Here is a 26,441-nt window from a genome sequence, read left to right as displayed (position 1 = left end):
GCAGAGGAGCACCATCAGCATGTCCTCCTGCAGCTCCACCAAGTGACCTCTTCCCTGAAAAAGGTAAACCTCAACAAGGCTGCAGGTCCAGACATGATGTCAGCCCAGATGCTTAAATCATGTGCTGACCAGCTAGCAGGGATCTTTCTGGACATCTTCAAACTCTCACCTGCAGCTCTCCACAGTTCCTGTCTGTCTGAAATTCTGTGTTATAGTGCCTTTCCCGGAAAAAACAATCGTCATCCGCCTCAATGACTATCGTCATATTGTTCAGATACCCGCCATCATGAAGAGCTTCCAGAGGATCCTCTTAAAGTCAATCAAGGAGTCCATCCCGGCTGGCCTGGACAGCCTGCAGTTTGCCTACAGGGAAAATGTCTCCTCAGAGGACGCTGTCTTGTCAGCATTGCACTCAGCTTTGGCTCACCTGCAGCAGCTCAACACCTGTGTTAGGATGTTCTTCATGGACTTCAGCTCAACATTCAACATCATGCCCCTAGACATGCTGGCTCTGAAGCTCCACAACATGGATTATTCACACCTCTCTGTTCGTGGATCAGTGACTTCCTCACCAACAGACCCAGGTGGTGATGACAGGGAAACACACATCTGCCCCACTGATCCTCAACACAGGAACACCGCAAGGTTATGTTCTTAGCCCCACCCTTTTCACTCTTTTCACCCAGGACTGTTCTGCTGTCCACCCCACAGACACAGTGGTAAAGGTTGTGGACAACACCACTGTAGTGCATCTCATTTCCAACAATAATGAGTCAACTGCTGAGGTCATTAAACTCATTGGTGGTCCAGGAACAACCTGATCCTGAGCACCAGTGAGACCGAGGAGGTGATAATAAATTACAAGAGGTCCAGGAGGACTGAACACACTCCTCTCTGCATACAGGAGGAGATTGTAAAGCATGTGGACAGCAACAGATTCATGGGGATTCACATCTCCTCTGACCTCTCCTGGACTGCAAACACCTCCCACCTGGTGAGGAAGGCCCAACAATGTATTTTCTTCCTCAGGAAAGTGAAAAGATCTGGACTTTCCAATAAACTTCTATACAGCTAACATAGAGATTGTTTTATGTCTGCACACGTCTGCAGACATAAAACAATCTCTATGTTGCTTGTCTAGCTTGTTAAACTGTCAGGCAAAATGCAGAGGAAATATCTTTCCTGCTTTATTAGTGGACATTTATAGTAATGGGATGGGAGGAGGGACGATGGTGTGGACAGGGACATGCCGGTTGACAGTGGAGGGAAGCACTGAACGGCTGCTCTTCATCAAAGTCATACTTCAGGTCCTGATGCTTCCCAGGACTTGTGACTTTCTCCCACGTCAATGAAAGGGCATAAAGGCTTAACATCTGCTATTTTCAAGCTGAATTTAGAGCTCAGTTTCCTGTAAATGAGGAGCAGAAAGGTTATGAACAATTTGCAACACAGGGAGAATCCTATTGGAGCCTCGGGTGAGTCAGGTGTGTTCAGATCCTCAGAAACAAGTCCAGTCAGGTTCTGACTCCAGTCAGTGTCGATCAGAGCAGGAGAAGAATTGAACAATCTGCACCAGCGTGAGAGAGTTAAAGTCAGAGGGGCGTTTTTTTCCCAGAGAGGCTGCCAGATAAAAAGTTCAAATTCCAGAGTATTACTTTGGGCCCCAGAGCAAAACCGTTAACCACTAACAATCTCTAAGGGATTGGATAAATACAGAGCATATACAGTATATAGTTGTAATGTACAATGGCATTGGCAAATAAAAGTGGTTCTGTTGTATTTCTGCAGATCTACACAGGAAACCGACAATGTTTTTATTTATTGACGGTCGGACTCAAACTGACAAAGAAGCAGGAAGTTGAAACCATTAGTGAGTTAGGGAAAAAAGAAAAAAAGAAAAAAAGAAACCATTAGTGACACCAGAGTATTATGAGTGTGTTTATTTATTGTGAGTGTGTCCATTGATCTAGTAATCTGTTCTACATTAGATGGTAGTAGCGGGTGAGCCGTCTTCTCTGGATGATGTCACAGTTAACAAAACACCAGACCAGGTGTACCTACTATGAAGAAAAAGAGAGAGAGCAAAAAGTTAAAAGCTGAAATGACAACAGTCATTTCAATGTAATACAATGCAAAACTGGAGAACAGTAGACTGAAGAACAGTAGAAATCAGTAGAGTGAGAAAATTAGACCCTGATGTCCTCCAGTAGCCTAGGCCTATCACAGCACAACTATAGAGATAGCTCAGGGTATGAGCCACTCTAACTATAAGCTTTGTCAAAAAGGAAAGTTTTAAGATTAGTCTTAAAAGTAGACAGGGTGTCTGCCTCACGGACCAAAACTGGGAGTTGGTTCCACAGGAGAGGAGCCTGATAGCTAAAGGATCTGCCTCCCATTCTACTTTTAGAGACTCTAGGAACCACCAGCAGACCTGCAGTCTGAGAGCGAAGTGCTCTGTTAGGAACATACGGGGTAATCAGAGCTCTGATATATGATGGAGCTTGATTATTAAGGGCTTTATACGTTAGAAGGAGAATTTTAAATTCTATTCTTGATTTAACAGGAAGCCAATGAAGGGAAGCTAAAATTTGAGAAATATGATCCCGCTTGTTGATTTTCATCAGAACTCTTGCCGCAGCATTTTGAATCAGCTGAAGACTTTGAACTGCATTTTGTGGACTTCCTGATAGTAAAGAATTACAATAGTCCAGCCTTGAAGTAACAAATGCATGGACTAGTTTTTCAGCATCACTCCTGGACAGAATGTTTCTAATTTGGCGATATTCCGGAGGTGAAAAAAGGAAACTCTGGAAACCTGTTTAATATGGGATTTAAATTACATGTCTTGGTCGAACACCAAGATTTTTAACTTTATTACCAGACGCCAAGTTAATGCCATCCAGATTAAGTGATTGATTAAGAACTTTATTTTTTGAGGACTCTGGCCCAAAGATTACAACTTCTGTCTTGTCAGAATTTAAATGCAGGAAATTTAAAGTCATCCAGCTTTTGATGTCATCAAGACATGACTGCAGTCGAAGTAACTGATTGGATTCATCAGGATTTATGGATAAATATAGCTGAGTGTCATCAGCATAACAGTGGAAATTAATCCCATGCTGTCTGATAATTTTGCCAATAGGAAGCATATATATATAGTAAATAGAATTGGTCCAAGGACTGAACCCTGTGGTACTCCACAAGTGACCCTAGAGTTTGAGGAAGATTTATTATTAACATGAACAAACTGGAATCTGTCCGACAGATAAGATTTAAACCAGCCTAATGCTTTCCCCTTAATCCCTACAGCCGGGCTATTCAAATGGCGGCCCCAGGGCCGGGTCCGGCCCCTTTGGGTTTTTGTACCGGCCCCTAGAGTGTACTGTGATTATTACATACTGATAGTCTTACATAGTGCATGAATATGACTAACTGCACGTTCTCTCGTGCAGTAGGGGGCGGGATGCGCACGTTTAAGTCATGGTGGAAAAACAGGAATACAAAAACAAATACCTGTTTTCGTCGGACATATATTTTGGGAGACCGCACATGACCAATCAAAAATCACCATTCACGGCGCGCTCTAATTCAATTCTCTGACTTTTATCTGTCAAGCGTGAAGGATTGGCTAACAAGACAAAATGTCTCTCTCTACCTTAAAAAAAAGAAAAGTTGACTCGGAGAACAGGCAGTTCAACAATGAATGGACAGAGAAATACGCGTTTATTGCAGTTGATGCAAATCCTGTGTGCTTAATCTGCAACGAGTGCCTCGCCGTGTGTAAAGAGTATAATTTAAGAAGGCATCACAACACAATGCATGCTAACTTCAACGCTACTTTCCCACCGGGCTCAGCCGCTCGGAGGCAGAAGATTTCAGGGCTCACATTTTGTTATGAGCAAAGACGTCGCATATTGTTTCGGGCGTGTACGGATCAAGAGAGAGCAACGGCGGCATCGTTACGAGTGGCATGGATATTGGGAAAAAAGAAAAAGCCGTTTACAGACTCGGAGATAGTCAAGGAATGTATGCTGGCATCCATTAATGAGGTGGTAACAGATGAAAAAACCCGAAAAAGCGTTATTGATTCGATCAAGCAAATTCCAATATCTGACACGTCAAATATGAGGAGAGTCGAGTCCCTTGCCTCGGATGTTTTCGAGACACTTTTGGACAAGCTGAGGAAGGCTGAGGTGATGTCTTTGGCCGTGGATGAGTCGACAGATAACGGTGATGTTGCGCAGCTGTGTCTCTATGTGCGATTTTTTGATGGAGAATGTTTTCGCGAGGATCTGCTTGCACTACTTCCTCTGGAAGGGCACACCACTGGTGAGATTTTATTCACCAAAATTGTTTCATTCTTTGAGGAGAACAACTTGGATTTGGCGCGCGTCAACATGCTGGTGACGGATGGTGCGCCCTCGATGGTGGGCAGGGATCAGGGGCTTGCCGCGAGGATGGCAGCCGTGGCTCCACATATGAGATTGCTACATTGCCTCATCCACCAAAGCCTTCTGTGTGCCAAACTCAGTGCTAAGTTAAAAGAGACCATGGACTCTGTCATGGCAATTATAAACTTTATCCGTTGCACCTCCAGTTTACAGCACCGCCTTTTCCGCCAGCTGTTGACTGACATGTCTGCTGAATACAAAGATTTGCTCATTCACAATGACATTAGATGGCTTAGCAAAGGAAACGCATTGAAACGTTTTTGTGAACTAAAAGAGGAGATTCTGGTGTTTCTCCAGTCTTCAAAAATGAAAAAAGCTGGCAAGTTTCTGTCTCTGATGGGAAATGATGATTTTAATGCCACTGTTTGCTTTTTGAGTGACGTTTTCCATCATTTGAATCAACTCAACATGGAGTTGCAGGGCAGGGATAAAACAGTCTCAGAACTTGTGGAGAAACTTCATGCTTTTCTAAGAAAGCTCTCACTCTTCTCTGCTGATCTTTGTCCTGGGAAGATGCTCCACTTCCCCACATTAAAGAAATCTGGTCTGCAAATTACTGAGGTGATGTCAGGCTTTATTGACTCACTGAAAAACAACTTTTCCACCAGGTTTGATGATTTCAGCATCTCCAGCGAAGTGGTGAGATATGTTAAGGACCCTTTCTGTGTGAATGTTGAGACAGACTTTGCATTGAAAGGAAAGGAGCTAGTACCATCATTGGATGAAGGTTTTTTACAACTGGAACTCATTGACATTCAGTCGTCAGATGACTTGCGACAGTCATTGCAGCAGGCAGGTTTTGAAAAATTCTGGACTCATGTAGTCAGCCAAGAAAAATTTCCACACTCAAGGGGTCTTGCACTTTTTCTTATGACAATGTTTGGCTCAACATACACTTGTGAGTCGTCATTCTCACACATGAATGCCATTAAAACTCACAATCGCATATCCCTCACTGACCAGCATCTGCAACACTGCTTACGCATTGCCCTGACAACATATACACCTGACTTCACTGCTCTTGCTAAGTCAAAAAAATGCCATTTCTCTCATTAGATGCAAATGTTGGCAAACTACATGCAAAGTGACAGTCATGTTAGTCAAACAAGTAATGAGGATTGATTTTTGAACAGTATGATGCAATTAACATGTTATTCACCTCATAATATGCACTTAATGTTTTTTTTATATGGTATGGCTCAACTGAACTGAATATTGAGGTGTCTGATGCAATTTCAATATAGGCAGATAAAGGAAAAAAAAATGTAAAGAGAGGTCAACTAAGGGACTGTTACAGTGATTTTTTTTTCTCATGTTAGCAGGGCTAAAATGGCTGAGGTGATATTTGTTGAAAGCAGTTTGAAATGTGCCTTGATAAAGTTCACTGTTATGTTGTAATTAGAAGCATACTATGCAGTTTTGTTTTTTATATTTGTTGGTGCACTTGGAATTGAAGTTGTTTGTCAGTTAAATGAATGAAAATGTAAACAACTGACAGTAGTAGTCCATGTGTGGATTTATGTGTATATGTTGTTCTGCATTTACAAAACAGAATATATTGACTTCAGTATGTTGTAATTTCTTTTTTTGTTGCCGTGATTACTCATATTCTCTGGCCCCTTATTTTGCCTCAGATTCATGAACTGGCCCCAATTCCAAATTAATTGAATAGCCCTGCCCTACAGTATGCTCAAGTCTTTGTAGGAGAATATTGTAATCAACTGTATCAAATGCAGCACTGAGATCTAACAGGACAAGTACAGACACAAGTCCATTATCTGAGGCCATGAGAATATGAATCATGATATGAATAAGCACTATATGTGCACGCAGTTCTATCATGTAAAAGAAACAAATACATGTGATGTGACTAAATATCTGCTTTTTAAATTAGTTTTATTACACTCAAATGAAAAATACAAATGTTTAAAGTGGGAAAAATAAAAAACTTAACATACATGCCACCAAAATAGAAAAATTGCCCTATTGACTTTTAGTCGAAAAGAACAGCAAAGGCCAATATACATAATTAAAGCCATGTCTGGCTATGACAAATATAAAAAAATCAAGACACTAAAGAAAAGATATTATAAAACACATAATATGTCTTCCTTGCTATTCCTCATTCATCTCCTGCCTCCTTTGCCCTCAGTTTTTTTGCTCTGTGTGTCTGATAAGTTACTGGAAACTGGGGCGACAGGCATGTGCATGTACCATTCCCTGTGGCATGCATGAGGAAATGACAGATTGAATCACTGGGGGCAGTGAGTGTCCAGATTTATAGAACGCAACAGAACGCTGAAGTTCAGTCCAGTCCTGACCAGGACATACAACCACCTTTTCCTTAGCTTTACTGAGAATTTTTTGAATCAGTTAATGAAGTGATTCAGTTCAGTTTCTTCACTCGAATGATTCTTTCAAAAGAACCTCCAACCTGTTCAGGCACCTCCAGCCTGTCCCACTTAAATACCAGCCATTCCAGTTATCAGTATCAGACATCAACTGCTTGCTGTTGCAAGCATTTGATAGCTGTTACACCCCCATCCTATACAGTACACTTGTGAAATCATCACTGCTTCTAGAGACTGTTATTTGAATTTTGAGAAGGTATAAGTAGGTGTGTCTCTCCAAGTCTTTGTATATAAACAGAAGCAACTTTATACGGTAACAGAACTCCCCGATCATTTTCTCTGAAAAAGACTTAGAGGTAAGTTTTTTTCAAAAAAAGATGAATGTTGTTTATTTCAGTATGATGTTGGACATGGCCTCCTTTGGAGGTGTCTCTGCCAGCACACTTGACTCCAATAACTGGGCCATTAGCAGGACCTGAGGAGTTAATTTAGCAAGTTGGACCTGAGACACATCTAAACGTTGCAGATCATCAATCTGTGAGGACTGGACACTACCAACCCTGATTTAGGGGATGTGTCATCAAGTTTGTTTAACAAATCGTTTTTCTCAGCAAATCATATCCCAACTGTGACTAATTTTCAATATTGTTTGGTTTGACCCAGTTTGGCACAACCCAGCCCCATGCAGAACTGAACCACAGCGTGCAGATAGCTTTTGATAAAGGTTTGCTCCACTTTATTTTAACCTATGCAACTTCTTTTCATAAATTCATTAGTGATTTATTGCTTTGGTTCAACCCTTCTCACCACAGCCTGAATCTACTCGGTGATCCAGTTTCCTCCCACAATGAATGTGCATGTTAGACTTTTCATTAGCTTCATTTGTTATGATCTGTTTCTGCATTGTTTGAGTTTCTCACTTTGTTGTCTCAGATTCTTCATTAGCTATTTTATCTTAGTTTATTCTTTCTTTCTATGTAAATGTTTTATTATTTTCTTTAGATTTCTTCCCTGTGTTTAGATCCTGTCAATATTTTTATATCTCTCTCAGCTCCCTACATTACTTCACCTCAGCTATTTATCATTCTACACTGATTGCCTTGCTCTCTATGCTTTTTCTCCACAATTAATTTATTTAATCTCTTTGGTTTTCATCTCTGTCTGCAGATTTTTTCTGTCATCTGTTCTCCTGCCATGAACCCTGTTTCTCCATTTAATTACCTAATGCTCTGCTCCTGCTCTGTGTCCTGTTTCTCCTGAGTTTTACTGTTTACCTGCCTACCAACTTCTGTTACATTTTGTTATACAACATAATATTCCATTTATCATCTGTATTTCTCTTGTGCATTTCCTTAAAATGCATAGAGACAAATACAGTTGTGGTTTTAACAGTAAGCCAGTGGTCTCAAATCAGGGATGATGTAGTTGTTACTTGCAGTTGTGAATTGTTAACATTTTAATTAATTTATTTATAAATATGTAAAAAAGTAAAATATAAGTTCCAAATGACTTTTAAACCTTAAGCAAACTTGAATCAAACTGATTTTGATGTCCATTCCTCTTATTAAAAGCAATTAAAGCTTTAATTGCTTTGCTCTTTATGTGCTTGCTGTATTGTCTAATAACATCAATCATCATTTTCTGTGTTCACAATGACCATGATTTCATTTAGAGGTCCTTAACCATAATGTACTTTCATGACAGATAAGGAATACTTTAATAGGTTCTATTTATTCTTGTATTTCAGGAATCCGTCAGACCAACTCCAGAAATACAAACAGGACTTTGGAATCCTTTGGATCGGCAAGTTTTGTTTCCAACACCTGACCAAGGTTTTTTATGCTTCATCTTTAAAAAAAATAATGAAAAATTAGTTCTCCTACAGTAAACTGAAAATATCTATATCACCGACATTAACTTTATGAAAACTAAAAATATTAGTGGACTCTTTCTAAATAAGATATAATTTCATTATTATATATGTTCATTAATATAATACCCAAGATATTTTTCAAAGTTCAAATGGCATAAGGTCACAAAAGGACTAAGATTTACTGTCATATTCAAAATATTTGAAAAATATCGAAAAGTTTACCTATTTCAGTACCTCCATCAGAAACACATTATATGGAATAATTCCACACAAGCCGATGTTTCCATGCCTTTATTTCTGTTAATTATAATAATTTTCTGTTCACAGCCATTAAAAACAATGACTCTCACCAGATGGATGTAGTTCTGCTGAGTTCCACACATCCATCTCAGATTGCTCCATTTGGATGTATTTCAGAAGGAGGGACCTTATCAAAAATCCTTGCATATGATTTGTTAAACCACTTGTCAGTCATCTTTACTGATGTGCCATAAGCTCTTGCCAAACCTGGTCAGTAGAAGCGTGATGTTGGGCTGTTTAATGTTATTTAATGTTTATTAAATAACTCTCTGTCTGTTAAGTATTGTCTGGGGATGATCAGCTCTTAAGCTTAAGACAATGGTTGAAAGGGATGAATTCGAGCACTAAATGGTAAATGGACTGAACTTATATAGTGTTTTTCCAGTCATGCTGACCACCCAAAGCGCTGTACACAATAGCCACATTCACCCAGTCGCTCTCACTAACGTGCACACATTTATACACTTGGGGTTAAGTGCCTTGGCCAGGGACACATTGACACGTGGCAAGAGGAAGCTGGAATTGAACCCACAACCTTCTGATTGCAAGACAACTACTCAACCCATCAAGCCACAGTCGCCCAGATCCCACTAGCGATCTTTTAACAGCAAACCCTGCACACACATAGAATAAAGGAGTGACAACTTCTTTTCAAGTCCAAGGATTTAATAACAGAAATAAAATGCACATCCAGAGAACATCACTATGTAATGCTGTTTATCTGAATTAACACAATATTTCGATTAACAAATCCTCTCTACTAGGCTAGTGAAACTTAAACTAAACTACAAAGCAAAATGAAGATAAAAAGAAGCCAAGCTAAGGAACTATGTACATGCAAAGTAAACAAAAGACAAATAAACGTGGTTGATCATAATCAGAATAATTCTGTGAATCCTTTTTTACTGCAGATCTGATTACAAAAGCATGGAATGGAGTTAAAAACATTTGGCATGTGTTTCAATCCATTCACAATGCAAATCCCAAGTTAACCAGAACATTATTTTGAGTAAATAATATTCTAAAGACTGATTTGCTCAATAAAATCCTTTAAACCTCAGAATTGCTTGCCTTTGTTTATGCGATTCTATTTTTATGCTATGGGTCGCTGTAGCGACCTAAATTGGTTAAAGTCGAAAGTTATCAAAATTTGCCTTAAACCAAGATTAATATTATTGCGGGAAAAAGGCTCATTGCTCCATCGGCCAATGGCGGAGCAGAACGGTTAAGCTTTACGCTTTAAAACAAGTTTCTTTGAATGTCCGGAAATGAAAAGCTACCAGAAGCTAATAGCATTTTGGATAGCGGACACTCGGCGCTAATAAATAAAAGCTTCGGGGTTTTTTTTAGTCATAATGAGTGGGCCGGATAACGTAAACATTAATGTCCCATCAATGTATTAAACCCTTGTGGAGATAACCTGTGTTATAACCATAAAAACACTCGACAATGACATGGTACTGAATGCTAGCAATGAGCTATTTCGTTAGCCCTTTGTTCAAAGACCCATGTACAAAACGATTTACAAATCATTTCCCAATAAACCTTTTAACTTCTCCCTCAGCTCTCTGTCCAAACCTGTCCACCTCATGTGAGTTATGTCCTTCTTTGGTCCTCCGAGGAAGCCAGTAAAAGCAGGAGAGTTGTTGTTGTTCTTGGCAGGCTAGCGTTTAGCTCTGCGGCAGTGAGCTAACCAACAGCGTGGTCGGGCAGCTTGGGGTTCTGCGGCCTAGCAGAAGCACGTGTAGAGGGGTTGGAGGCCTGGCCTCTGCCACGTTCTGATCGCTCAGCTTGTCTGGTGAGGGAAGGCATCCATCGCCTCACGTCTACTTTCCTGCAACAGCTGACAAAAATGAACAAAGCTGTTTCGGCATCCCTTACTCTGCGACTGGTTTGCGCAGAAGTCAAAGTGCCACTTAGCTCTGTCCCAGGGGTTTCTCTGATGTCAGGGAGGTCCTCCATCGAAGCAGGCAGACGAGTCTTGCAGACCCTGGATCAGCAGGGCTAGTCCAGGCACATTCCTTTAGAGACCATGTAGCCTCATGGTTCAGCCAGCTTCCTTCTCCTCCTTTTCTCTAAAGAAGGGAGGAGGTGACGGCTGGCAGCTTTGTCCTGGAGAAGTGGTCTGAGAGAGTTACTGAAGAGAAAAGCATTAGGCTGGTTTAAATCTTATCTGTCGGACAGATTCCAGTTTGTTCATGTTAATAATAAATCTTCCTCAAACTCTAGGGTCACCTGTGGAGTACCACAGGGTTCAGTCCTTGGACCAATTCTCTTTACTATATATATGCTTCCGATCGGCAAAATGATCAGACAGCATGGCATTAATTTCCACTGTTATGCTGATGATACTCAGCTATATTTATCCATAAATCCTGATGAATACAATCAGTTACTTCGACTGCAGTCATGTCTTGATGACATCAAAAGCTGGATGACTTTAAATTCCCTGCATCTAAATTCTGACAAGACCGAAGTTCTAATCTTTGGGCCAGAGTCCTCAAAAAATAAACTTCTTAACCAATCACTTAATCTGGGTGGCATTAACTTGGCCTCTGGTAATAAAGTAAAAAATCTTGGTGTTATTTTAGACCAAGACATGTCATTTAAATCCCATATTAAACAGGTTTCCAGAGTTTCCTTTTTTCACCTCCGGAATATCGCCAAAATTAGAAACAATCTGTCCAGGAGTGATGCTGAAAAACTGGTCCATGCATTTGTTACTTCAAGGCTGGACTATTGTAATTCTTTACTATCAGGAAGTCCACAAAATGCAGGTCAAAGCCTTCAGCTTAACCAAAATGCTGCAGCAAGAGTTCTGATGAAAATCAACAAGCGGGATCACATTTCTCCAATTTTAGCTTCCCTTCACTGGCTTCCTGTTAAATCAAGAATATAATTTAAAATTCTTCTTCTAACGTATAAAGCCCTTAATAATCAAGCTCCATCATATATCAGAGCTCTGATTACCCCGTATGTTCTTAACAGAGCACTTCGCTCTCAGACTGCAGGTCTGCTGGTGGTTCCTAGAGTCTCTAAAAGTAGAATGGGAGGCAGATCCTTTAGCTATCAGGCTCCTCTCCTGTGGAACCAACTCCCAGTTTTGGTCCGTGAGGCAGACACCCCGTCTACTTTTAAGACTAATCTTAAAACTTTCCTTTTTGACAAAACTTATAACTAGAGTGGCTCATGTTACTCTGAGCTACCTTTATAGTTTTACAGCTATAGGCTTAGGCTACTGGAGGATATCAGGATCTAATTTTCTCACTCTATAGAGTTCTACTGTTCTTCAATTATGCATTATGTGTTGTCATTTCTGCTTTAACTTTCTGTTCTCTCTCTTTTATCTTCATAGTAGGTACACCTGGTCTAGCGTTCTGTTAACTGTGAAATCATCCAGAGAAGACGGCTCACCCGCTACTACCATCTAATGTAGAACAGATTACTAGATCAATGTGTGCTTCTGTGCTTTTTTGTCTCTCTTGTTGTGTCTCTGCTCTGTCTTCTGTAACCCCAGTCGGTCGAGGCAGATGACCGTTCATACTGAGCCCGGTTCTGCCGGAGGTTTTCCTTCCTGTTAATGGGGAGTTTTTCTTCCCAAAGTGGCTTCATGCTTGCTCAGTATGAGGGATTGCAGCAAAGCCATGGACAATGCAGACAACTTTCCCTGTGGCTCTACGCTTCCCCAGGAGTGAATGCTGCTTGTTGGGACTTTGATGCAATCAACTGGTTTCCTTATATAGGAAATTTTTGACCAATCTGTATAATATGATTGAACTTGACTTTGTAAAGTGCCTTGAGATGACATGTTTCATGATTTGGCGCTATATAAATAAAATTGAATTTAATTGAATTGAATTTAATTTAATTTAATTGAAGAGCTGGGTGGGAGCCCCCCGGAGGGCTCCAGCCGGAAGTTCTTTGCTTAAAATGCATTTTGATTCCTTCCCCATTGTACATGTTAAAATTAACACAATTCAGCCATGTTGTAATGGCACTACAGTGAAAAGATTGTTTCCACTAACAAAAGCCTTCAAAGCCGTTCTCTGGTGTTCTTTTAAATAATCAATATTTGGTAGTTTGGACACAGCTTGCTTCCTCGCTGCGAGCCGCCATTGTTGTCTGAATTCAAACATTCGTTTCTCTGATGCGTCACATCTACAAAAATCTCTCCCGGCAATCCTGATTGGCTCATCCATTTTATGTGGTGATGAAATCCGTCCCAATGGCAGCGAGTCCAGATGGATGTGTGGAGCTCTGTGGATCTACGTCTATCTGGCGAGAGTCAGTTATAAAAACAAAGCATTTGAAATTAGAATCTCACATTAAATCAATTCAAAAACATTTTAAGACCTCCTTAAAAGTAATTTTAATATGACAAACAAACCTCATTGGTGCACATACCCATATTGTTTGAACAGATAAGGTCAGTAGATAAGTGGAGTTTAAGTACCTTATCTAGGAGCACGTCAACATGTTACAGGAGGAAGCTGGAATTGAACCGAGAACTTTCAGATTGCAAACCCCTTCTCCTCCCACTTAACAAAAGTTAACAGTGAAAACGTTTTTGTCACTGAATGTATTCTCTGGTACTAATTCCCAAATTAGGAAATATATGTGTCATAAAAGTTTATTTACTTTTAAACATTTCAACCAGGGAAGCCCTTAATCATGGAGGATATATAACTTCTGTGCAGCTTGGTTTCTTAGTGTTTATTAAATCATATTTTAATAGACCTGTATAAACTACATATAATTAAATTGATAAAAATCATATTTTCGTTGCTGTTTTCTTAGGTTTTACTGCAAGCAGATGGACAGCGAAGAAGAATTAACACTGAAAACCAACATGAGCTCGTCACTGATAACTGTACTGATAATTGTGGTTTTGATATTCCTGTTACTCTTACTTAAAAAAGTAAAAAGATTTGCAAATGTAGTCATCCAAGCATTAGAAAATCCTAAAATATTAGGAACCTTAACATTGACAATCATTCTGTTAATCAATTTTTCAAGCCCTCCAACAACGACTGTTCTGGTTGTCGTTGTTGCAACACTTTGGTTGCATTGGCTCTCAGTCACCATAGGACCAAATCAGACCAGCACTGATTCAAAGCCAGGAGCTAAACGACTGGCTGTTGTTGTTCAAGAACAAAGCACTCTTCTGCCATCTCAAATTGGGTGTTTACCACTTTACAAAATTCCACTAGAAACAAAACAAATTGACATTAAAGGCTGCAAAAGTTTCACTTTTGGAGAAAAATCCATGAACTGTAACCGAAACATCATGGTCCTTGGAGCCTCAGGTGCTGGGAAGTCCACTGTCATCAATGCGATGGTAAATTATGTTCTAGGCGTTAGATGGGAAGACTCGTTTCGGTTTAAGTTAGTGGATGAAGGTCAGTCAAAGTCACAAGGTCAGACTTCAGAAATCACGCTGTACAAACTTTACCACCAGGAGGGTTTCAGAGTGAATTACTCTCTGACTATTGTTGACACTCCAGGCTTTGGAGGCACTGGAGGTATAGACAGAGACAAGGAGATCACAGAGCAGCTGCGTGACCTCTTTACTAATCAGGAAGGTGTCGGTGAAATTGATGCCGTGTGTTTTGTTGTTCAGGCTGCTATAACTGAACTGACATCAACACAAAGATACGTGTTTGATTCAGCCCTGTCAATCTTTGGCAAAGATGTGGCAGAAAACATCAGAGTTCTGGTGACGTATGCAGATGAGCAGCAGCTACCAGTTCTAGAAGCCATCAAAGTGTCTGGTGTCCCGTTACCTCAAAGCAATGACGGGCTGCCGGTTCACTTCAAATTTAATAACTCAGTGCTGTTTGCTTCCAACAAATTCTCAGCAATAAGACGCATGTTTGGGCTTAATGAGAAAACCTTTGAGTTGTGGAAGATGGGAACAAAGAGCATGGCCAGTTTCTTTGATAGTCTAACTCACATCAGAACCATAAGACTGACAATGACCAAAGAGGTCATGGAAGAAAGAAAACAGCTGGAAAATATTGCTGAGGAGCTACAGAAGAAGATTAAACTCGGCTTAGCCAAGCTTGAGGAAATAAGAATGACAAAGGAAAAACTACAAGAGCACGAAGCAGAGATCAGACAAAATGAGAACTTTGAGGTTCACATTAGCATTACAAAAACTGAACAAGTGGATATTTCTCACACTAAGCAGTACATCACCAACTGTCTGCAGTGTCATGTTACCTGTCACTTCCCTTGTACCATACCAAAGGATGAGGATAAAAAAGGGTGCAGTGCAATGGGGCCGGATGGATACTGTACAGTGTGTCCAGGGAAATGTTTCTGGAACGTGCATTCTAACCAGAGTTTCAGATGGGAATATACAGAAATTCATGAAAAAAGAACAGTGAAGGAGATAAAAGAAAAATACAGTATTGCCCGTGAGAAGAAGGGGACTTTGGTGGAGGTGATGAGAATTCTGATGTCTAAATATGAATCTAATCAGTACGATGTGGTGAAACTGATTGCAGAGGCTGCAAAGTGTCTGAACAGACTGAAGGAAATAGCCTTGAACCCAAAACCCCTTACCACTCCAGAATATATCAACATGCTGATGAAAGGAGAGGAACAGGAGGCCAAACCAGGCTGGAAGGAAAGACTTCAGTCTCTGGAGAAAATGAAAGAAAAGGCAGAAATCATAGCTAAAGTAGAGAAGGGAGAGAAACTTCTGGCCTATAAGTAACTTACCAGTGTCTTTAGAACAAATCTAACAGATAGATAGATAGATAGATAGATAGATAGATAGATAGATAGATAGATAGATAGATAGATAGATAGATAGATAGATAGATAGATAGATAGATAGATAGATAGATAGATAGATAGATAGATAGATAGATAGATAGATAGATAGATAGATAGATAGATAGATAGATAGATAGATAGATAGATAGATAGATAGATAGATAGATAGTACTAATTACTAAACAAGTAAAAATACTTTTTTAATTTCTTCATACAGTTTTTTTATGTTTATATCTGCCAGTTTTTTCCGCTTGGGGTGGAAATATATGTATTTCTTCTACTCATGTTACATTGTTCTAATTCAGGTTTATGTAAGTGTTGCTAATGTAAAAACAAATGTTTGGAACTGCTTATGACTTTCGGTTGTATAGATGGGAAAATGCATGTAATAATTGGAAGATCGGTCTGTTCTTCATTTCAGACACCAAACTCCACTCATCACTTTATTTTCTTATTTCATTAACGTTCCATATAAAGGAATTTTAAACATTTGTGTTAATTTCTGTTTTAGCTGAGAAAAATAAATTTTGCAAGATAACAGAGAAACTGGAATAAATCACTAAATAAATTAATGGCAGTAAAATGAAAATTATCACATACCCACTCCTGCATTAAATACACTTCTGCAAAACTAATTCTAATTGGTTATATCACTAACTAATCTGTCTCAACTGGATTCTTCCACATTGTATTGAACTTGATTTACACTTGTGTTTTAAGTTCATTGTTTAATGTTGCATTTTCAGTTTGTTATTCTTGTCATGTTTTGTAAGTTGACAAAATGGGAATGTCTATAAGTAAAACCAATGTGTTTGTGCTGTGTATGTGATTATACATATTTTATTTGAGTTAAATGTTTAACCAAACGTTACAGCTAAATAAACATTTTGTATGTTGTTTTAAAAGTCATTATTTACCAATTTGTAAATGTCTTAAATAATTAGTTATATTATTACTCAAGAACTAAATGCACGTTGTTCAGTTAAACTGCTTTTTAAATTAAAATGTTCTCTTTTTTGCTACATACTTTCAAACTGGCCTTATCTGTAATAAAGCCACTAAAAGCCACTTCAGCCAAATAAACATCAAAAGCTTAGAGCAGATCATTCAGCAGTTAAGTTCCTCCTCGTGCTGCCTTGATGTTCTACCCACAGCTTTTTTTAAGAATGTTCTGCCTGTCATAGCGTCTGAGTTGACTCAGATAATAAACACGTCCCTTCTGTCAGGTGTTTTTCCCCAGTCCCTAAAAACAGCAATTATCAAACCACTGCTGAAAAAGAACAATTTAGACAAACTTCTACTCCAGAACTACAGGCCCATCTCAAACCTCCCCTTTATCAGTAAGATTATTGAAAAAGCTGTGCTTCAACAATTAAACACCTTCTTAACAACAACCAGCCGCTTTGAGGTTTTCCAGTCTGGCTTCCTCACCACAGTACAGAGACCGCCCTTATCAAGGTGTTTAATGACATCCACATAAATACAGACTGTGGAAGAACCACCGTGCTGGTTCTATTGGACCTTAGTGCAGCATTTGATACTGTCGATCACTCCATCCTGTTAGAACGCCTGGAAAACTGGGTCAGTCTCTCTGGTACAGCTCTCCACTGGTTTAAATCCTACTTAAAGGACAGTGACTGTTTTGTGTCAGTAAGTAACTTTACATCAAAGATGACAAAAATCACATGTGGGGTTCCCCAAGGGTCCATCCTGGGTCCCCTCCTCTTCAATATCTACATGCTCCCTCTAGCTCAGATAATAAAAAACAACAACATCAGCTACCATAACTATGCAGACGACACACAGCTCTACATCACCATGTCACCAGATCAGGGACTGAATAAATGTTTAGAAGAAATCAATGCATGGATGTGCCATTTTTTTTTCAATTGAATAAAAACAAAACAGAAGTAATAACATTTGGACCAATAGAGGAGAGATCAAAAATTAGCACACAGCTCCAGTCGCTTCAGCTAGAAACCACTGATCAGGCCCGAAATCTGGTTGTAGTAATGGACTCAGACCTGAACCTCCAAAAGCATCTAAAAACAGTTACAAGGTTGGCTTTCTATCACCTGAGGAACATTTCCACGATTAAAGGACTGATGTCTCAGTAGGATCTGGAAAAACTAATCCATGCGTTTATTTTTAGTCGAATAGATTACTGCAACGGTGTTTTTACAGGTCTGCCTAAAAAGTGGATCAGACAGCTGCAGCTGATCCAGAACGCTGCTGCCCACGTCCTCACTAAGACTAAGAAAGTAGAGCACATCACCCCAGTTCTAAAGTCCTTACACTGGCTCCCTGTATCTCAGAGAATAGACTTTAAAATCCTTCCGTTAGTCTATAAATCCCTGAATTAGCACTTAAATACATCACAGACTTGTTATCAGTGCATCAACCCTCCAGACCACTAAGGTCTTCTGGCTCCAGCCTGCTCTGCAGAACCAGAACCAGACATGGAGAAGCAGCATTTAGTTCCTATGCTCCACTGATCTGGAACTCAATTCAATTCAATTCAATTTTATTTATATAGCGCCAAATCATGAAACATGTCATCTCAAGGCACTTTACAAAATCAAGTTCAATCATATTATACAGATTGGGTCAGATTATACAGATTGGTCAAAAATGTCCTATATAAGGAAACCAGTTGATTGCATCAAAGTCCCGACAAGCAGCATTCACTCCTGGGGAACCGTAGAGCCACAGGGAGAGTCGTCTGCATTGTACATGGCTTTGCTGCAATCCCTCATACTGAGCAAGCATGAAGCGACAGTGGGAAGAAAAACTCCCCATTAACAGGAAGGAAAACCTCCGGCAGAACCGGGCTCAGTATGAACGGTCATCTGCCTCGACCGACTGGGGTTACAGAAGACAGAGCAGAGACACAACAAGAGAGACAAAAAAGCACAGAAGCACACATTGATCTAGTAATCTGTTCTACATTAGATGGTAGTAGCGGGTGAGCCGTCTTCTCTGGATGATGTCACAGTTAACAGAACGCCAGACCAGGTGTACCTACTATGAAGAAAAAGAGAGAGAGCAAAAAGTTAAAAGCTGAAATGACGACAGTCATTTCAATGTAATACAATGCAAAACTGGAGAACAGTAGACTGAAGAACAGTAGAAATCAGTAGAGTGAGAAAATTAGACCCTGATGTCCTCCAGCAGCCTAGGCCTATCACAGCATAACTATAGAGGTAGCTCAGGGTATGAGCCACTCTAACTATAAGCTTTGTCAAAAAGGAAAGTTTTAACATTAGTCTTAAAAATAGATAGGGTGTCTGCCTCACGGACCAAAACCGGGAGTTGATTCCACAGGAGAGGAGCCTGATAGCTAAAGGATCTGCCTCCCATTTTACTTTTAGAGACTCTAGGAACCACCAGCAGACCTGCAGTCTGAGAGCGAAGTGCTCTGTTAGGAACATACGGGGTAATCAGAGCTCTGATATATGATGGAGCTTGATTATTAAGGGCTTTATACGTTAGAAGGAGAATTTTTAATTATATTCTTGATTTAACAGGAAGCCAATGAAGGGAAGCTAAAATTGGAGAAATATGATCCCTCTTGTTGATTTTCATCAGAACTCTTGCCGCAGCATTTTGGATCAGCTGAAGACTTCGAACTGCATTTTGTGGACTTCCTGATAGTAAAGAATTGCAATAGTCCAGCCTTGAAGTAACAAATGCATGGACTAGTTTTTCAGCATCACTCCTGGACAGAATGTTTCTAATTTTGGCGATATTCCGGAGGTGAAAAAAGGAAACTCTGGAAACCTGTTTAATATGGGATTTAAATGACATGTCTTGGTCGAAAACAACACCAAGATTTTTAACTTTATTACCAGAGGCCAAGTTAAGGCCATCCAGATTAAGAGATTGATTAAGAACTTTATTTTTTGAAGACTCTGGCCCAAAGATTACAACTTCTGTCTTGTCAGAATTTAAATGCAGGAAATTTAAAGTCATCCAGCTTTTGATGTCATCAAGACATGACTGCAGTCGAAGTAACTGATTGGATTCATCAGGATTTATGGATAAATATAGCTGAGTGTCATCAGCATAACAGTGGAAATTAATCCCATGCTGTCTGATAATTTTGCCAATCGGAAGCATATATATAGTAAAGAGAATTGGTCCAAGGACTGAACCTTGTGATCAACTGTATCAAATGCAGCACTGAGATCTAACAGGACAAGTATAGACACAAGTCCATTATCTGAGGCCATGAGAATATCATTGGTGACCTTCACCAGAGCTGTTTCAGTGCTATGATGAGCTCTGAAGCCTGACTGAAACTCCTCAAGTAGGTCATTACTTTGTAAATGTTCACATAGTTGATTAGCAACTACTTTCTCAAGAATTTTAGATAAGAAAAGAAGATTAGATATAGGTCTGTAATTTACTAACTCATCTTGATCAAGAGATGGTTTCTTAAGTAAAGGTTTAATAACAGCTACTTTAAAAGCCTGTGGTACATATCCATTTACCAAGGATAGATTAATCATGTCTAAAATAGGACCACTGATCAGAGGGAATACCTCCTTAAACAACTTGGTTGGGATTGGGTCTAACATACAGGTAGAAGGTTTAGATGAAGCTAAAATTTTAGATAGCTCAGAAAGCTCTACTGCTTTTAAACAGTTCAGACACTGCGCAGGTTCTAAGGATTCCTCCAATGCTGCCTCACTTACTGAGGATGAGGTAATCATGTTTGGGAGGATGCCAATTATTTTATTTTTAATGGAATCAATTTTATTTATGAAGAATCCCATAAAATCATCACTGCTAAGAGCTAAGGGAATGGATGGATCAACAGAGCTGTGGCTCTGGGTAAGTTTGGCAACTGTACTGAAGAGAAATCTAGGATTATTCTTATTCTCCTCAATTAATGATGAAAAATATGCTGCTCTTACTCTGCGAAGGGTCTTGTTATACAACAATAGACTGTTCTTCCAGATTAGGTAGGATTCCTCTTGGTGTGTAGAGCGCCATTTTCTCTCCAATTTCCTAACATTGTGCTTCAAGGAACGCAGCTCTGAATTAAACCAAGGAGCCAGCTTCCTGTGAATAATCACCTTCTTTTTCAAGGGAGCTACATTGTCTAATGCAGAACGCAATGACGAAGTCATACCGTTTACAAAGACATCTATTTGTGAATTGGAAAAAACAACATTGCTGCCATCTACAGGGCATTTCTGCAATACGGAGGATATTAAAAAGGGGACAGACTCTTTAAGTTTTGATACAGCATTATCTGATAAAGATCTACTATAATGGAACCCTCTTTTGGGGGTGGAGAACTCAGTTAGATTAAACTCAAATGTTATTAAAAAATGATCAGATAGAACATCCCAAGAACATCTCAAGTCTCCGATAGGTGCGGAGCCCATCCCCCCACGTCCTGCCCTCCTCCACTTCGTTGGCGGGCGCCTTGGCCCCCTGGCGCATTAGTTGGCTTCGGGTTTGGGGTGGGTTCCCGGGCGTGCGCCGGCCCGCTCCTGGCGGCCTCTTCGCGGGGCCTGGCCCCCCGGGGGGCGGCCGGGGCCCTCGTCGCGGGGGCGGGGCGCCCCTGGGGCCTCTGGCCCTCAGGGCCCATGGCCGGGACCACTTCAGCGGGGCTGGCTGCCGGCGGAGCCCACGGGCTCGTCTCCGCGGCTCTTGAGGGCGTCGACATTGCGGTGGCTGGGGGATTTCCTCGGGGTCGTCTCTGCTCCTTCCTTGGGGGGGGGGTTGCAGATATCCTGTGTCGGCCCCTCCTGGGCGACCTGCTTTAGGGACCCCTTTGGGAGTCCGGGGTTACGGGTCCCCTGACGCCTGCCTCTGTGCTCGGGGAAGGTGGGTCTTTGGTTCTCCACAATCACTATCAAGCTATTTCTGGATAATCTTCACCTAAACTAGTGCACTTTCACATCTCCCACTGGTGCTGGGTCCCAGGTATTAAGTGTTCACTTATATACAGTAATCTTATAATTTATTTATTTATTTATTTATGTTGTGTCACTTTCTTTTTTCAAATATCACATTACACATGTCAGCTTACATAATAATATATATGATTTAGCAATGGCATCTAGGTGTTATTAGAGTGTATCTGTTGCTTTATGTCTGTTGGTTGTGCTGTTCTTTTTGTGTCTCTTTCCAGGTGATGGAGCAGACAGAGGACATTTTATCATTCTCTTCCTTTTATCTCCTCTTTCTTTCACCTCTACTCTTTTTTTTTTCTTTTCTTTCACTTTTTGTTCTTCCTTTACTCTCCCATTGTCATGTCCATATAATTTGAAATTCTCCTTGCAGGAATCATAATAAAGCTATTTACAAGCATAAATCAAGTGGAGCACTATGGCGAAAGCTGTTTGCTCCACTTGTAAAAGCAAAATCTGTCGAGCTCCATCTGGCATTGAGATATCAATTCCTATTGCCATAGTGCTAGACAGGACACTGGGAAGAAAAAAAAAAAAAAAAAAACCAAAAAAAAAAAAAAAAAAAAAAAAAATGATCAGATAGGACAGGGTTGTGAGGAAATACTGTTAATTCTTCACAATCAATGCCATATGTCAGCACAAGGTCTAAAGTATGGAGCCAAGAGTGCGTCGGTTTATGCACATTTTGAGCAAAAGCAATTGAATCTAGGATAGTTTTAAAGGCTACACTAAGGTTATCACATTCTGTGTCAACATGGATGTTAAAATCACCCACTATAATAGCCTTATCAGTATTTAACACCAAATCAGATAAGAAATCTGACAACTCATCCAAAAACTGAGTGTAAGGGCCTGGTGGACGATACAAAACAACAAACAGAAGAGGTTTTATTGCTTTGCAGTTTGGATGAGGGAAACTGAGGGTTAAATGTTCAAAAGAACTGTAGTTATTAATTGGCCTGGGACTAATTAATAAATCAGACTGAAAGATGGTTGCCACTCCTCCTCCTCTTCCCACAGATCTGGGAATGTGGAAATTTGAATAATTGGAGGGAGTTGACTCATTTATACTAACGTAGTCCTCTTGTAGCCAGGTTTCTGTGAGACAAAACAAATCAATCTGTTTATCAGAAATCAATTCGTTAACTAACAAAGTCTTTGGAGGGAGAGACCTTATATTTAATAGACCACATTTAATTGTTTTATTTTTAGGTTCAAGGTGAACCGTATTGATTTTTATTAGGTTTTTATGATTTGTTCCTTTTAGATAAGTTTTTGATCTGTTAAGTTTTGGCCGTGGGAAAGACACCGTCTCAATAGGATAATGGGTGGGTAACAGTACAGAAGCTGCAGAGAGGTGTGTTAAACTACGGCTCTGCTTCCTGGTCTGGACCCTGGGTTGTCAGCATTTAGGAGGACTAATAAATCCGGCCAGATTTCTAGAAAGAAGAGCTGCACCATCCAAAGTAGGATGGATGCCGTCTCTCTGGATCAGACCAGGTTTTCCCCAGAAAGTTCTCCAGTTATCAATGTAGCCCACATCGTTTTCAGGACACCACCTAGACAACCAGCGGTTGAATGATGACATGCGGCTAAACATGTCATCACTGGTCAAATCAGGCAGGGGACCAGAGAAAATTACAGAGTCCGACATTGCTTTAGCAAACTCACACACCGAAGCAACACCAACTTTAGTGACTTCCGATCGGCGTGACCTGGTGTCATTACCGCCAGCGTGAATAACAATCTTACTGTATTTACGCTTATCCTTAGCCAGCAGTTTTAGGTAAGATTCTATGTCGCCCGTTCTGGCCCCTGGCAGGCATTTAACTATGGTCCCTGGTGTCTCTAGTGCCACGTTTCTGACTATTGAGCTCCCAATAATCAGGGTCGGCTTCTCAGCGGGTGTGTCGCTGAGTGGGGAAAATTTGTTTGAAACGCAGACGGGTTGGTGGTGAACTGGGGGCTGAAATCTAGAGCTATGCTTCCTACGAACTGTCACCCAGCCGGCCTGCTTACCCGGCTGCTCGGGTGCTTCTGGAGGACCACTAAGTGAACTAACGCTAGGTCTATGTGGCTCCGCGCTAGCAGAGGGGCGGCTATCAGCTGGTCTTTCCATAGCACGGAGCCGGGACTCTAATTCTGACACCCTCGCCTCCAAAGCTACAAAAACACTACATTTATTACAAGTACCATTATCACTAAAGGAGGCAGAGGAATAGCTAAACATCTGACACAGAGAGCAGGAGATAAGGGGAGACTTAGTCAGAGACGGAGAAGCTAAAGTAATAGTAGGAGAGGAAGCCATTGTGGAGCTAAAGCTAGGCTAGGCTAAAGCTAGGCTAGCGCCCTTCTACAACGCCAAGAGAGCAAACCGTGAAACACGAGGAGTTCCCAAGCGTGATGTGCAGCAACAGAAAATGTTTTAAAAGTGCTTATGTGTTAGAAACAGATGTTAAAGCAAAGAGATTAAAGATAAAAGCGAGAGAATCTGGAGCAACAAACCGTTGCTCACGCAGTGAAAACAGGAAGTGATACAATACGCCTTACCTAGGGTGACCAGACGTCCCCGTTTTCCGGGGACTGTCCCCGTTTTGGACCACCTGTCCCCGGCTAAAGCTGTCCCCGGAAATGTCCCCGATTTTACCGAGGGGGAAAATGTGTTGCGGTAGCTGGTTGCGCTGCTGATAATATAAACACGAGGAACAGAGCGCACCACTAGATGGCGGTAATGATCCTTTTGGATGTCAGATGCCATTAAAACACGAAGAGGAAGAAGAAGAAGACGAGCGCACCACATTTAAAACAGAAGAAGAAGAAGTGAAAAGTCGTCAACTGGTGGCAACTGATAGGGAGCTGCTGTGTTATGGTAAGTGTGTTAATCGATTCATTTTATTTGGATCAAGCTGATCCTGTGAGAAATGTTTTTTTTTTCCAGGTTAAAAAATAATCAATAAAAAGTAAGACAAGACCACGAGTTGCTGCTCAAATCAGTAAAAGACACTCAGATAAAATGTAAGAGAATGATTGAAAACTCTTTGTAAGGCGCTAAACTGGTTCGCTGGTTCTCCAGGGATCAACAAGGGTTCCTCTAAAGATGTTTTAGAACTGATTGGTGACCTTTAGTTTATATTTCAGATAGGTTTAGGTTTAGCTTAGGTTTAGCTTTTCTACTGCTCAGTTTGGATTTATGAAAGTTCCTCATGAAAAAATAGGAGTCAGTAACAGGAAAACTGAGTGAGAAAATATTTACATGATCTGAGAACGATGGAGGAAGAGATAACTGCCTGTTTAATGTTAATTTATTATGTTGTTTTTGCTTGTAGCTCTTAGTATTGTGGTAATTAGCATTTTTTTGTATTTAATCAGAGGAAATAATAATAATAATAATAATAATAGGACATTTTCATGTTGTACAATCTAATGTTTTTGGAAGTGATTTTAAATATATAATGTCTCTGTTTTAGAATAATGTAAGATTGATACAAGAGGAGAGAGGAAGAAGATAGGAACACAGAAAGGAGATTAAATGAGAGTGGAGGAAAATAGGAATATTGTTGTAAAGAATGATTGACGAGAAGGGATAAATATTTACTTAGAGTATTAATAAAGTTCAAGTGATAAAGCTCTGACATGATATACTCAGGTTTGAGCTGAGAAGCCCAATTGTCTGAGGATATAACCTCTTTCTGAGTCTCTGCACTGAACATGAGTTTCACTGCACTTCCCTAGCTGCGGCAGAAAGAAGAGGCAGTTTAGTTGTATTTTTTTCTTGTGTTTTAAAAATTTCAGTTCTGCACATAATATATCCTTTTCTCCTCTTATTTTATCCAGACCTTTGGATACCGGGGCTGATGGCTCTTCAGACACAAAACGCCTTGAAGAAACCAGAGATGATCTCATGTTAGCTGACTCACTGACCGGAGTTAACTCACCTTAAAGGATCAAACAATATACTCACACATCAGCTACTACCATACACATACACATAATGTAGTTATACACACTTTATGTAAGTTTATACATGCTCATGCTGCACTACACACACAATCACTTGCATTCATGTCAAGGGGATTTCCATGTCTGTGCCCTTGTTTCACCTCACATCACCACAATCCATTGGACAATGTCATGTTCCAAACAGGCTCTATGCACTATGTGCTCTATGTGCTTATAGCCCATTATGGGAGAAATTAATCTGCTTTGTGATGCACAGAACCCCCTATGTGGTCAGTTGACAGTAAGAAACATATATCATCCTTTACCAGTGGACCTGACTGCTACTTTTTGATGTTAACGCAGAAAAAACTATTTTTCATAGGTATGTAGACGTGAACAGAATGAGTATTTGTTGCAGTTTTTTAAAATTTGGGGGACTCTGTCTCCACAGACAGCCACAGGCTAAATGTTTGTATTTACTGGTTTTTCTTTTCCTCGTGTCAATTTCCCCTTATGGGGTGGCAGAGCTCTTTGAGCCCCACAAAATTGGAAAACCCTGCTAACCACTCTGGACCCCTCCACTCCCACTCCCACCACTTTGCCCCAACCCAGAGACACAGTTCTAGTTTCTATTAATAACACTATTTATTGATTTTATTAATCTTAGGATGCACTAAAGGTCTGGAGAGGCACATTCCTGGCTTTTACACTTGATTTTTATTGTTTAAATATTAATAAACATGTAAAAATAAATGAAACCATTACTGTCCCCGTTTCCTAATTTCATCTTGATTAGATGTATTGATTTTTATCCACG

The 26,441-nt window shown here is 40.2% G+C and overlaps 1 protein-coding gene across 4 annotated transcripts; it reads left to right on the top strand.

The window, feature by feature from the left end:
- The first annotated feature begins 7,069 nt into the window (after positions 1 to 7,069).
- Positions 7,070 to 15,792, top strand: LOC118561453. 4 transcript variants are annotated; one of them, XR_004930056.1, is made up of 4 exons: positions 7,070 to 7,158; positions 7,466 to 7,526; positions 8,550 to 8,634; positions 9,003 to 9,259. XR_004930056.1 is itself a non-coding variant. In XM_036133546.1 (4 exons), exon 4 carries the CDS (start codon positions 13,789 to 13,791, stop codon positions 15,694 to 15,696), a length of 1,908 nt encoding a protein of 635 aa, XP_035989439.1. In that variant the 5' UTR covers positions 7,070 to 7,158; positions 7,466 to 7,526; positions 8,550 to 8,605; positions 13,773 to 13,788; the 3' UTR covers positions 15,697 to 15,792. The 4 variants fall into 4 exon arrangements, 3 of the variants coding, with proteins under 3 accessions (XP_035989439.1, XP_035989437.1, XP_035989438.1); XM_036133546.1 differs by lacking the exon at positions 9,003 to 9,259 and adding an exon at positions 13,773 to 15,792 and having other exon boundaries at positions 8,550 to 8,605; XM_036133544.1 differs by lacking the exon at positions 9,003 to 9,259 and adding an exon at positions 13,773 to 15,792.
- Positions 15,793 to 26,441: the final 10,649 nt, after the last annotated feature.

Source organism: Fundulus heteroclitus, unplaced genomic scaffold, assembly GCF_011125445.2.
Source record: "Fundulus heteroclitus isolate FHET01 unplaced genomic scaffold, MU-UCD_Fhet_4.1 scaffold_63, whole genome shotgun sequence".
Classification (NCBI taxonomy): Eukaryota; Metazoa; Chordata; class Actinopteri; order Cyprinodontiformes; family Fundulidae; genus Fundulus; species Fundulus heteroclitus.
This window is presented reverse-complemented; position numbering and strand designations above follow the sequence as displayed.